The sequence below is a fragment of the Microtus oregoni genome, unplaced genomic scaffold (assembly GCF_018167655.1).
Source record: "Microtus oregoni isolate MIOR12 unplaced genomic scaffold, Mior012 000041F_ref0000270, whole genome shotgun sequence".
Lineage (NCBI taxonomy): Eukaryota > Metazoa > Chordata > Mammalia > Rodentia > Cricetidae > Microtus > Microtus oregoni.
This window is the reverse complement of record NW_024543208.1, coordinates 14,955,850-14,968,345: the sequence shown is the minus strand read 5'-3', so window position 1 is coordinate 14,968,345 and position 12,496 is coordinate 14,955,850. Positions and strand designations below refer to the sequence as shown.

At 44.4% G+C, this 12,496-nt stretch overlaps 1 protein-coding gene across 1 annotated transcript in view; it reads right to left on the bottom strand.

Annotated features, from left to right (window-relative positions):
* Nucleotides 1–5,128: 5,128 nt before the first annotated feature.
* The window catches only part of Tnc (tenascin C), an 81,994-nt gene continuing 74,626 nt past the window's right edge, over nucleotides 5,129–12,496 (bottom strand). Inside the window, 4 exon segments of the mRNA XM_041632451.1 lie at nucleotides 5,129–5,873; nucleotides 8,204–8,367; nucleotides 10,695–10,856; nucleotides 11,687–11,783. Coding sequence (XP_041488385.1) covers nucleotides 5,763–5,873; nucleotides 8,204–8,367; nucleotides 10,695–10,856; nucleotides 11,687–11,783 — 534 coding nt within the window. The 3' untranslated portion in view covers nucleotides 5,129–5,762.

The following is a 12,496-nucleotide window of genomic DNA, read 5'->3' as shown; positions in this document are numbered from 1 at the left end:
GTGGTTGATTTACTTACTCAAGCTGCTCAGCTTGTCTTTCAAAAGCTGGGTGCGACAGAAATCTCTGTGGGCAGTTTTCTATTTTATCATTGTTAATACTACCAATCTCATCTCAGCCACAGGTCCCCTATTTCATCAGGATACAATTCTTAATTCCCATTTTACGCATTCACAAACTCTACATTTAGGGTCTGGGTGAACTTGGGGGAAGCATTTCCCTGTCCAGAGACTTATATCTCCAACCTATAACTTAAAATGTGGGGTGTGCATATGGAAGCTACTTAATTTGAAGTCCCCCTATTCTGTATGTGTTTACCGTAAATTATTAAGCTTTACTTTCTAGTCCTAGAGGGAATGGGTGATTCCCAAATGAACCTCACTGGGCTTCCTTTCCAGAGACCGAGTTCATCTGTGGGTTTCTTGGGGTGTCAGGAAGAGCAGAAGAGTGAAGCCCCTGCTGGACGCTGATGCTAGGCACTAGCACAAACCCTGGCAGTAAGCTCATGTGGCATGTGGCATTTGCAGTGTTCCCAAGGTGGAAGGACAAGAGGGACCGGAATGCACCTTTCTAATGAAAAACTGCACTTCTTAGAGAGCAAGGCTAGCCATGGGCTAATCTGGGCTCAATAGCTTCAGTCACTCCCAGCTGCAGTCTGTAGACACTAAGTCTTAAGTCAAGGTCCTCCCAACACCTTCACCTCTGTTCCTCACCAACTTCACTCTGGCCATCCAGGCCTCACCTTGACCTCACCACTAGGCCTCATGCTAAGCACAGTCACCATGAGAGAATTTCTCACCTAGCCTACTTCCAAGAAGCAAAGCCAGCACCTCAGGACCCTGCTGGCTCCCTGTTCTCAAGTGAATGAGGCTCCCACTCTGCTTCTCATGCCCTTATTTGGGCTGCCCAAATAGAAACTAACACCTGAGTTCTGACAGATAAATCCCAGGTAATTACTGCAAGCAGCTCAGAACAGGGCAGGCATGGAGAAGCGCTTTGTAGCTAGTCCCAAACCTGTGGGTGCTGCCCTTGAATCCCATGCTCCATCTGCACAACCCGCTCGGCTGAAGTTCATCACCACACCTCCAGCCCACTTCCAAGCTGCATCATAAAACGGTTTTAGTGAAAAGGGCTTGAACGTAATACTCATCTTCCAGCAGTTTTTCATTGAATTCAGCAAAAACAGGTTTTAAAAATTCTTGTTCTGTCCTAGTGAGGGTCGTGTGGTCCCTGACACTCACTGGAGGCTCTTCTGTTAGGTATCTATGTTGGCTAATTTCCACTGCTGGCTTCATTAGGTTAAGGATGTGTCCAGAGAGGATCAACTGAAGAGTGAGAGGCATCCTGAAAGTACACAGTACCCTCCTATGGGCTGGGATCCTGGAAGGGATCAAGTAGAAACAAGGAGAAAACTAGCTGAGCATCAGCATCCGTGTCTCTCTGCTCCTTGCTGGAGATGTGCTGCGATCTTCTGCTTTCTATCCCCTGTTGCTGCCATTACCACAGCCTCCCCACCCACCACGAGGACCGCAGTCCCAATCTGTGAGCCAGAATAATGCTTCCTTTCCTTAGGCTGCTTTTATTGGGTACTTTGTCCCAGCAGTGCACAAGTAACTAATATAGCTCTTCTTGCCCTGGCAGCTCTGGCAATCTCAGCAGCAGGAAAGTGTTTGGCCTGCAGATATGCTATACTCTCCAGTTCCCCTGCTTCTTTCACTTGATGAACTCCTACAGAATTAGATCTCAGGGCCTGTGTTCCTTTCTTAGTGTCCGTATCACTGTGGCAATACCTGAAAAAAGCCCCCAATGTCGGAAAGGTGCGAGGGCACCCCTGTTTGGGAGGGTTCCATTTGTAGTGTTTTTCTTTTATTTTTTAAATTTTCTTTGCTACAGCAACATGCCGACAAGAAGCAACTTCAGAAAAGAAGTTGCTCCTCCTTATGGTTTCAGGGGACACATTCCATCATGACAGGGAAGGCATGGCGGCAAGAGAAGGCCAGCCAGTCACATAACAACCGCAATCACTGACCAGAGAGCTAACAGGAAGGAATGGATGGGCTATGAAACCACAAGTCCTGCCCTCAGTGAACAGCTTCCTCCACTGGGATCTCATTTCCTAGGCTTCCCCAACCTTTGCCAACAGCGACACCAACTGGGGGCCAAGTGTCCAAATTTATGAGCCCATGGAAAACATTGCATATTCAAGCACCATTCATGGTATGCTGGACCCATTGTTTCTGAGTCTGCTCTAAGGAAGAACGCCATAACATCCTGATGGAAGCTCAGAGGAAGAGTGCAATAGGAAGGGGCCATGGCTGAGGTCTCGCCTTTGAATGCTAAACTTTCCCATTTACATCTCACTTCCGTTGTTGAACTTTCTCTTAATAGTCTGTTCAAAGTCTGAGCCATCAATGGGTTAAATTATGAGTTATAACCCTATTATCTAGTCTTCCATAAAATGCCCTCAAAGAGATACTGCCTTATGCTCTACTGATCTAGGCGTTGCCAAGCAAGTCCTGTTTGTCAAGGCTGAGTACAGCATCAGGGGAGTCTTCCCATCAGGTCTTTCAAGAACACTTCTCCAGAAGGCACAGGGGGCAGTGTCTGCTTCGGATGGAGATGATGTCTACCTTCTGTATGTGAGAAAAAGGCTGTTGGGTCTCAGCTTCAACTCAGCAAACTGGACTGGGCATTTGTGGCACTTCCAGTAGAATACCCTGCTAGACACTGCTTAGGTGACCTTGTCGATAAATACTATGGGGAAGCCAATCCTGGGGCCCTCTGTTTTATTAATATATTCCTTGGTCAATAATAGCAGTTCCTCTGTGAGTATTTAACTGACAATCAGGTGGGCAATGAAATGTTTTCCCCATGGCTTTCATGGTAGACTACAGTATCCTTAGCCACTGGGAAGTCTGATAGATACAGATAGGAGTTTGGATGCTGAGAATTCATTAAGTGACCAATGGTTACTACAGAAAGAGAGAAGAGAGACAAATGACAGTGTATAGGAGAAGCATGGGATTATCAGTGACACCAAACATCCAGGCAGTCCCAAGAGTGAGCCACCTGTCGGGGTCCGTGAGAAATCAGAGCAAGAGACTTTATCAAAGGTGCTTGCCAGTGGAGCAGAACCACAGGGCCAACACAGCTCCCCAAGTCTCTGTGCAGAATCAACATTCTGATTAGAGCAGGTAAATGGCAGGGTCAACTATCTGAACCTCAGTGGGGAAGAGAGTTGTCTAGACAGTCAGTTGGCCATTGTTGAACCTTAGGAGAGACTATGTCAGCTTACAGTGTCGGCACAGAGATGGAATAGACAGATAAGTTCCCTAGCTTGCCCCACCCTCAGCCCCGCTTCAACAGAATGCTGGTGCCTCCCATTTGCCATGCTCTCTAAGAAGCTGGGAGGCTTTTGTATATCTTACAGTAATAACTTTGGAGTTTTTAGTGTGGCATGAAGCAGGGAAGATGAGGAGAGTGGATGAGGCAAAGGCGTCAGGGCCAACTGAACACCCTGGATGCTAATGTCAGTGGTGATTTTGTCTGCTTCATGTCAGTGGGACGTGACCTCGAGTATGGAGTATAGTTTTAAGAGACTTCCAGATGCAGGCAGTTGCCTGGAAAAGCCACAGGATTGGAGACTGAAGGACCAACAGTGTTGGGCTTTGAACAATTGGTCTAGAACCCTCTGGTAGCCAGTTTTCCTTCAAGGGCATCTAAACTCTCTTTAAGACTGTAACTAAGGACTCTTGTCTGATGTGGCCTCTTTTCTAATAAGGGCTTGATTCTTGTGTGGGTCTTAGGAGGCCTTTAACTGCTATGTCTACCAACAGTCCTGAAGAGGGGTGATGTTTGGGCTTAGACAGTGGCAGTGGTCAAAGGAGAGTTAAGCCTCCCACTTAAAGCCTGGTTGTTACGGAGATCGGTTTATTTGGGTTTGTGCAGCCAGAAGAACGTTGCTATGGCTGGGGTGCAGGTGATGGGTCTTATGATCTGGAACACGAATTGTGTATATAACAAGACAGCATTTATTAAAGCAAGATAAACTCGGCAGCAAAGGATCTGGCTGGAGCCATGAATTCCTTTCATCCTGGCTTCTGAACCACTGCATTCCATTTGAAGAAGGTCCAGCAGCCCAAACACTTCCATTAAACAAGTCAATTTGCTGAGAATCTCTACGATGAAGAGCTAGGAATTGCCCTGTGCCTGGTTTGAAGGGAAATGTCACTGTCTGTGACCATGACTCACCGCACTACTGAGCAGGCACGGGCCTGCTGGGCTGGGTGGGAGTGCTGGCACTGAGAAGTGTCTGGGCTGAGTTTGGAGCTCTCTTCCTCTCAGGGCCTTCGGTGAAGGGGGAGAAGGAGATGGTCCAGGCATCTTTTCTAGATTCAAGAGTGCCCAAAACACTGAACAGCTTAATTCCACTTACTGTTTTAATTTGCAACTAGAACTCTGTCACCATGGCACACCAAGGACCAAGAAGGAGAGATTTTCCTTAGGGGCCAGGGAGGGAGCAGCACACTGGGGCCAAAGACACAGGTCTAAACAGAGTTCCATTTTTTAATTGAGTAAGCAGCATCAGCCAAGACTATGAGCCATTTCATAGACAGTCATAGTAGAGATAACATACACTTATTGCCTTAGTATGTGTTAAGTACCATGCATGACTGCTAAGTTTATTCTTCATGGAAATACTATGAGACAATAAGTGGGCATATCACTTATGATTATGAAGTAGAGGCTCAGAGAAGTTAGGGATCTTGGGCATGGTAGAATTTGAGAAGTGTGCTTGTGTTATCATTCCCTTCGTGTCCGTAGGGTTTCTAGACAGCTCTAGAAAATTGACAGCATGGTGTCTTTAAAAGACAAATCATAATTTAAAAAGAAAATTACAAATCATTTAAATGCCAAGCACGGAGCTCGATCTTAGAGTGTAAGTTCTTTCAACCTTGTGGAATTCTTGCTGACCCTCCCTCCATGCCCCTTGTCTCCTCTCTCCTCTTCCCTGGCAGTTGAGCACTGTCTTCCCTTCCTTCCGCTTTCCAACATTCCTCCCTTTGTTCTGATACACTGGTTTTGGGGAAATCCAGACTTGACCATGAAAATCAGCATCACAGACAAACCTCGAAAGTACTTGTGCTTTTATTAAAAAAAAATACAATCAGATGCATTTTGGAAGGGAACATCTCTTAAAAAGTCCTCAGTTTTCTTTATTACCACCACCATTATTATATTAATAATATTAATGTTCTCGAAATTTAAACAGTATCACTTTTCTGGCTTCAGTTTTATGAAATGTACAAACCAACAGGGAGGAGGGGGTAACATTCAATTACACACATTTTTATCTTTGTTACCCCAAACAATAACAATTAATTATACGGCTTTGTGCAAAAATGACTACATCCACTGTAGAGCCAGACTACCCCTCTTCCATTCCCAGAACCACCCAAGAGAAGTAAAAAACAAAACAAAACAAAACAACAACAACAAAAAAACCCAACTCATTGTGTTGCTATCACTGGAAGGCTTTGCTCGTCAAACAAGAGAGCAGAAACTGGTTGCAGACTGCTGTCTTTGGTGCAAAGGAAGTAACTGCAGGGGCCTATTCCAGGGACTCAGTGACCCATGGCCAGATCAGACACCCGGCAGATGCCCAGGGAGAGCTTGACTGTTGGACCGGCCTTGTTGATGCTTTGGTAAAATTTCTTTCCTTTCTCTGGGCACCATTCTTCTCTCACTCGGTTGTTCGGGGAGTTTATGCTCGCTTCCGCCTGCCTTCGAGATTTCGGAAGTTGCTGGGTCTCAGCTTCATCTCAGCAAACTGGATTGAGTGCTCGTGGCCCTTCCAATGGAACCAGTTAACACCCTGCAAAAAAAAAAACCCCAGAGCCCTCTGGGTTAGTTTCCAGTTGGAGACCTGTTTGTGGATCATCACCATTTAGTTATCCAAACAGATTTCATGACTACTTTGCCTTTCACAGGCAGCTGTCTCTAGGCTCTTTTTTTCTGGTCTGTGTTGTGAAAACTTTCAAAAGGGCAGGCTGGATCTAAACCTACTCCATAGTTAGAGTCACACACACTAATATATACTTGTGCGACAATAATGATCAAGACTCAGCTTTATTACATGTAATTCAGCTTTCTTGACACATACCACTGTCAACCTTGGAAGATCCTTGAAGGATAAGTCAGTTTGCTGATGTGCTGGCTCAGTGCTGGGGACCCTCACTTCAAGGAAATACAAAGATTTTTCTATAAGACACCATTTGTACCCAGGCCTCTTGGTTCTCCATGTGTCTCTTTCATAGGGCCTAGAGATGTTTGAGTTTGCACTCAAGAGTATGCAGGGGATGCTCAGGTTAGGCCATCAAAGTTTCAGGCTGTATTTCTGAAGGCCATCACCCCTTGCCACTGACCTTTTGCTCCGAGTAGAACTACAAGGAACGTGTCCCCAGACAAAGCAATGGTTAGTGAGATGAGAGAAATTACAAGATTCTTTTAGTTTGATTCTAGTTTTTGGCATTTGGTAGTAGGAGGCCATCCATCTCTAAGCCTGAAGCAGGGTGGGATCTGAGAGTGGCTGGTTCATTTCACACAGTAACCACACAGTTACAGTGAGGTCCTGTAACCTGACAGGTTGTTCCACCTACTGACCTCTCTTTGCTTCAAAAGAAGTTCAAGGCTGGCTAGAAGCCAAGAATCCTTGAAGGTGGGATCTGAAGCTGGAGAGGAAAAAAGACCTCACAGAGGTCACATGGTGGTCTGTGAGAGCCAGAGGTAGATCTGAGCTCTTGTGAGTTCTTTGTGGCCTTTGATGCCATCTTTGCTTTGAAAATTGGATTGAAGGAGAAAATAAATGATGTGTTCTTCTTTTTTGGTTTTCCAAGACAAGGGTTTTCTGTAACTCTGGAGCTCTTGTAGACCAGGCTGGACTCAAACTCACAGAGATCTGCCTGCCTCTGCTTGCTGGAATTAAACATGTTCTTTTTTTGTGACTTAAAGGTTTTTATTTTGTTTATTCTGTATCACACTGGCATTAGGGGACTAGGCAATGAGATGGATAGAGCCAAGAGTTGATGTAAAGAGGTAGTTTTCCATTCTTGCTTCCTCTGTAACATACATGAAAAAACACTCCCTGCTTCTCCATAGAGTGAAGATTACAAGCACAGGATATATAGGTCAGAGAGCTTGAAAAGCAATATTATGTCAAGGTAAGATCTACGTTTAAGCTCATGGATGTCATTTTCTAGTATTCAATTGATCAAGTCATAAGCACATTGGCAAATTTAATAATAAAACCTAGCAGTCCCTAGTACCTGCTGCATGTCAAGAATTACCCATGCAGCATTTTTCAAAATACCCTACCCTGAAATCAAGAGCAACAAAACAACAAACACTCAGGAGGCTGCTATCCTGCACCCTACCAGGCGCTGGGGACTGTGGCATATAACCTGGGCTAGTGTACTCACTGGGATCTTGAAGAGACCTGGTTAGGATTAAACATGATGTGACCTAGAGACCATACTTGTCCCTTCTTCCTGGGGGAGGGGATGGATGTTTCAGAACGAGCCAGTTCTGGGGTTAGTCATGATTAAGTAGCTGGCCCCATTTGCTGTTGTTTTTTTGGCTGCTAGTGTAGACAGGGCTCAGCAAGGTGGGCTTCTGAGTGTGGTTTCTTCACTTTTTTCTAAAGAGTTCAAAATTCTGTGATGGTGGGAGTTGTATGAGAGTGTATGGGGCTCAGGGAATAATCAGGGGCTTAAGCATATGGGGGTTTAGCCATGCTTCCAAAATCAGGAGAGCCATTTGTCAAAGGATGTAGGTACCTTAATAAAACAAGGGGAATTTGAAATTCATGCTTCATTCCATGTCTTACTTGGGAGTCTGAAGACACTTGTGGGCCTGAACTCTGCCAGGGTCTACATTACCCCTGCTTCCCTGAAATAGTGTTCCCCTTCATTAGCTTTACAGAGTTTTTTATCTGAGGGAAATTCTATATTTATGACCTATTTGGGCAGTGGTTAGTTCTTCCTGAGCTCTTCAAGAGTTAATATGTGCTGTTTTTATCTTAGATGATTTGTCCCTGAGATTCCTCACTGTGTTGAAAGATAACAAATTTTCTAATGAGGTGTCCTTCCCTGACCCACATCTTGCTTCCCTAGCCTTGTCAGTTGTGGGCTGTCACAGACTACTCACCTGACTGTGGTTATTGTCCCCGTATCTGCCCATCAGGTTGACACGATGACAGTTCTTATACCAGAAAGCTCCTTTGTAGGACAGAGCACAGTTGGTGATGGCTGAGTCTGTGTCCTTGTCATAGGTGGAGAAGGATCTGCCATTGTGATAGTTCATGGAGTCACCTGATTGAGAGTAAAAGTGAGAAAGAGAAGAGAGAATAAAGACCTCCCAAAAATCACAGCTGCACTACCCCCTGAGGTTTTGTAGGGCAGAACCAGAGGTAACAACTGAAAGACCCATGGGTATGCTGGCACTGAGCCTCAATTCCAGAATGAGGATGGAAGCTTGGGATATGAGTGTCACCCTCGCCACTTATTTCTGAAGAAAAGCACTGTTCTATGGTAAGAAAGAATGCTGCAGGTGGCTCTGGAAGGTTCCATTCAAGTCCCATCTCTTTGATTTTCTAACTGTGACCTGACATAAGCCAAGCGTTCTTCTAAGCCTCAGTTTTTTCATCTATAAAATGCAGTCATCCCATAAATTCTGTCTACCTCACACTGCTGTTCTAACACTGGATGTGAATTTTTTTTTCTGGACAGGGAGACTGGCATACAAGCAGCCAGGGTTGTTGTTCATGATGTGTCTACATTTTCTTTGCATAAAAGACCGATGGGGATAAGGAGAAACTTTGCATTTCATAATGATGTTTGGGTCAGGTCTGGTGGGGAACATCTGTAATCTCAACATAAGAGTGGGGTTGGCTAAGGTAGGAAGCCCACATCTGAGAACAGCGTGGGCTACATAGCGAGACTGTGTGCCAATAAACAAAACAGAAATAGTAACAGTGGGCTTGTCCTTCATATACAAAGATATCTGGCTATAGTCATTAATAAAACCTTCAGTCTCTAAATATTCAGATAGCCTGGGTATCACATAATCATTTTATAAAAGTGTTTACCACCAGGCTGGTGTTACCTGATTCATATGTAAGAACCTCATTTACATATACGCTACTTGGGAATATTGTCTGGGTCCTCCTTACTCTTAAACCGTGTAATTGCATGTAGGCATTCTAAGACATCCAGGTATTTGATGCTGAGATCTTGGAGCAAGCTGTCAAAGGATCTCAGGAGTCTTTTAACTAATGATGCTATCCACAACATACAGAGCGCCGGCAAATCATTGATGAATATTTCTGTGAGGCACCACCACCAAAGCATATAGGAAGCTACAGCCTGAAGATGTTACTCTGAGAGAAGGGAAAGAGTGTTCTCCTTCATCAGAGATATAAACAGTAGACACAGGCAACATCCTTCTTGGTTGGTGGGTTTTCCTGCCATGTAACAAGATTCTTCTTTCCTCAAGCGATCTCAACCAAAGAGGTATTTATTGTCAGGTGATAAAGCGTCAGATATTTTTGAGGCATGTAAGCACTAAAATAACTTCCACTCCTGACTATTTCTCTTCCTTCTTACCAAATTGCATCTCAAAAGAGCTTTGTGTCCCCTTTTCACTGGCTTTGGGACCCATTAGTAAAAGGTGAAGACTTTTCCCATTCTAGAAGGGCTCTCAGAGAGGTTGCAAATCTGTCTCCTGCTTTCATAAGCATAGAATAGGACCACCCAAAGAGCCATGGCATGCATGGTCTACATTCTTTACCTGGCCCCTCCTTGTTACCACTATTCTTCACAGGCACACACACATGCACACACACTACTTCTGTGAGCATCTTGGACAAATTCCTGAATTTTCCTAAGACATTTCCTCATCTTTATGTCATTTTACTAAAAGACATTTGGGAGGGTTCAATGGGGTTGGGGGAACAGCCCAGTTAAAAAAAAAATGCCTGCAATGATGGGTTCTACCTCATAGCCTGGATAAGAATGGCTTCCTTACATGTTGCTGCTCTAATGTAGAACCAGAAAACTATACAAAACCACTTCAAGTCAGAGACATTTTCAAAACTAGGGTTATGATCTAGGTGAAGAACAAAAGGTGTCTTGCCAGTCAGTCAAGAGTCTAGCCATGCCAGGAATGTGGGCATCACCAGGAAACTTATAAGAAACACATTATCTGGACTGTGTCCCTGACACCTGGTTATGGCAAAATCTTAACATTGGCACATCCTCATAGACATCACGTGCCTATCACAGGAAAGCACTGAGGAGGCTTTGGTGAAGATAGAGCCTTTGGAAGACCGTTTTCCCATCACTCTACAACAATTAGCTACAAAGGAACAAGAAACACATTTCTTAAAAAAAAATTAGAGTCATTATAACTCAGTCATAGTTGACATGATTTCTGACCTGCTATTCATCTCAGAGATCAGATGTTGGCCAAACCCTTTTAATATTAGCTTTTCTGAATTAGCATACAGAAGACATTCAAATATCTATTGATTCAAGTAAGTGGATGGATCAGGAATGGAAGACATGAAGGAAGGGTGAATGAAGGAATCCACAGGACGTCTCTTGTGACTTCAGAGCCTCACAGTGTAGCTAACCCATACCTGCCGTTCCACTGTATCCTTCGACCTTCAGCTTGTAGCGACTCTTGGCATCTCCCACACTGAATCTGTCATACACTGCAAAGGCTGACTCCCCATGGTCTTGTAGGTCCACTCGGAGCTCGTACTGCCCTTGGGCTGTGATTTTGCTCAGGTTATCCAGTCCTGTGGATGACAGACAAGGACTGATAAGAAAGCACAGGTGACCAAGGCAGCCTGGGAACACTCAGCAGTGGGGCGTATCACACAGATTTAGGCTTGAAACCTTCTCTGTAGCTGATATGATGTCAGGCAAAAAACAAATGTCATGTTTCTGAGCCTCATAGAAAACAGTTCAACGCCTTTGCTTATCAACTTTCTATACTTCCTATCACATCATGAAGCTCAGAGGGCCATGACTTACACACTTTAAAATTCCTAACTGCTGTGAAGCAATGGATACCACTGGGATGGAAGTCTCAGGCTCAGTCAGGCAATGGTGCGGAGAATGATGCTGTGTGCAGGTAGCTTGCAGGAAAGTGTCCCTGATGGATGGTGGCACTATAATACGAACTTGGACATTTTGAATTACAGGGTATTTATGATATTTGCTAGATTCCCAGAGATAAACCATAACACCTCCTTGAGGGTCTGTTTCCTCATGAGCAAGATAGGACTTCTGCTCTTTGCTGGGACGTTCTGGGTGAGCGATTGTCACTGTGAGACATGAGACCTGTTCTGTGTCTGGAGCTCAAGAGGAAAGCAATCCATGGCAGCAGTCAGGTTGGTTTTATAAGTGGTTTAGTGTCTGACTTAATGCTAGGTTGACCCACGAGGCTTGTCTTGTTAACACTTTTGTTTTTATGACCTAGAACATGTAATTATCTCAACATTCTGTATCTCCCACAAAACTTTTTTTCATCTAATCCTTAACGTTCCCTGTTGCTCACTGCAGTAGGACAAGTGATGAAGACAGAAATAGGCATATCTGACTCAAGCTTTCAGGGCTGCATTACCAAGCCAGAATTCTTCTCTGCGGTCTCCAAACCCAGCAGCATAAGCCTTCCAGTTTCGATAGAAGTCCTCATGTCCATTTTTGCGTCTCAGGAAAACCTACAACATAATGTATGTGGGTACACTTAAATGATGGAAGGGAAGAGAAGATGTCTTTCTGGTAGGAGGAGCACCAGGCTGTGGAAAGAGCACCAATCTCCAGCTCTGTTCATTGCTTATTTGCCGTGTGACTTTGGATACACCATGCTTTCCCCTACCTGCCTTGAGTTTAGGTCTTCTGGAAACTAGGGACTGGAATACTACTTAGCTCTGGTGACAGTGTAGCCTCAGTGCCTCTCATCAGTCTTCATGAAACATGACCCTGATGTTGACAGTGGAGGAGAGGTTGGGGGCAACGACTTGCAAACAAGGCTTCTTAGTACAGTAATATATCCCATACAGCCAACATGGCCATGGGATAGAAATAAATTCGGAAATTCTGAACATATCCCTGGTAGAGAGTAGCTGCTCAGCAGGTGCTGGTTGATATAAGCAGTAGATTTGATTGTCAGCATCGCTGCTGTCAGAGTTGTTTGAGAAAGGACAGAATAGATAAATTATAAAACAATTATTTCCTATGCTACGTTCTTTAACTTACAGTTCTTTCCCCCCACTCTTTAGTGTTCCACATTTCTACCCCACTTCTCTTTTGCTTTTTTTTTTTTCACTCAGGGTCTCAGATAGCTCAGAATGGCTTCAAACTGATATTTTAAGATAACCTTAAACTCCTGGTTCTTCTGCCTCCAACTCCTGAGTACAAGTAGACATTTATC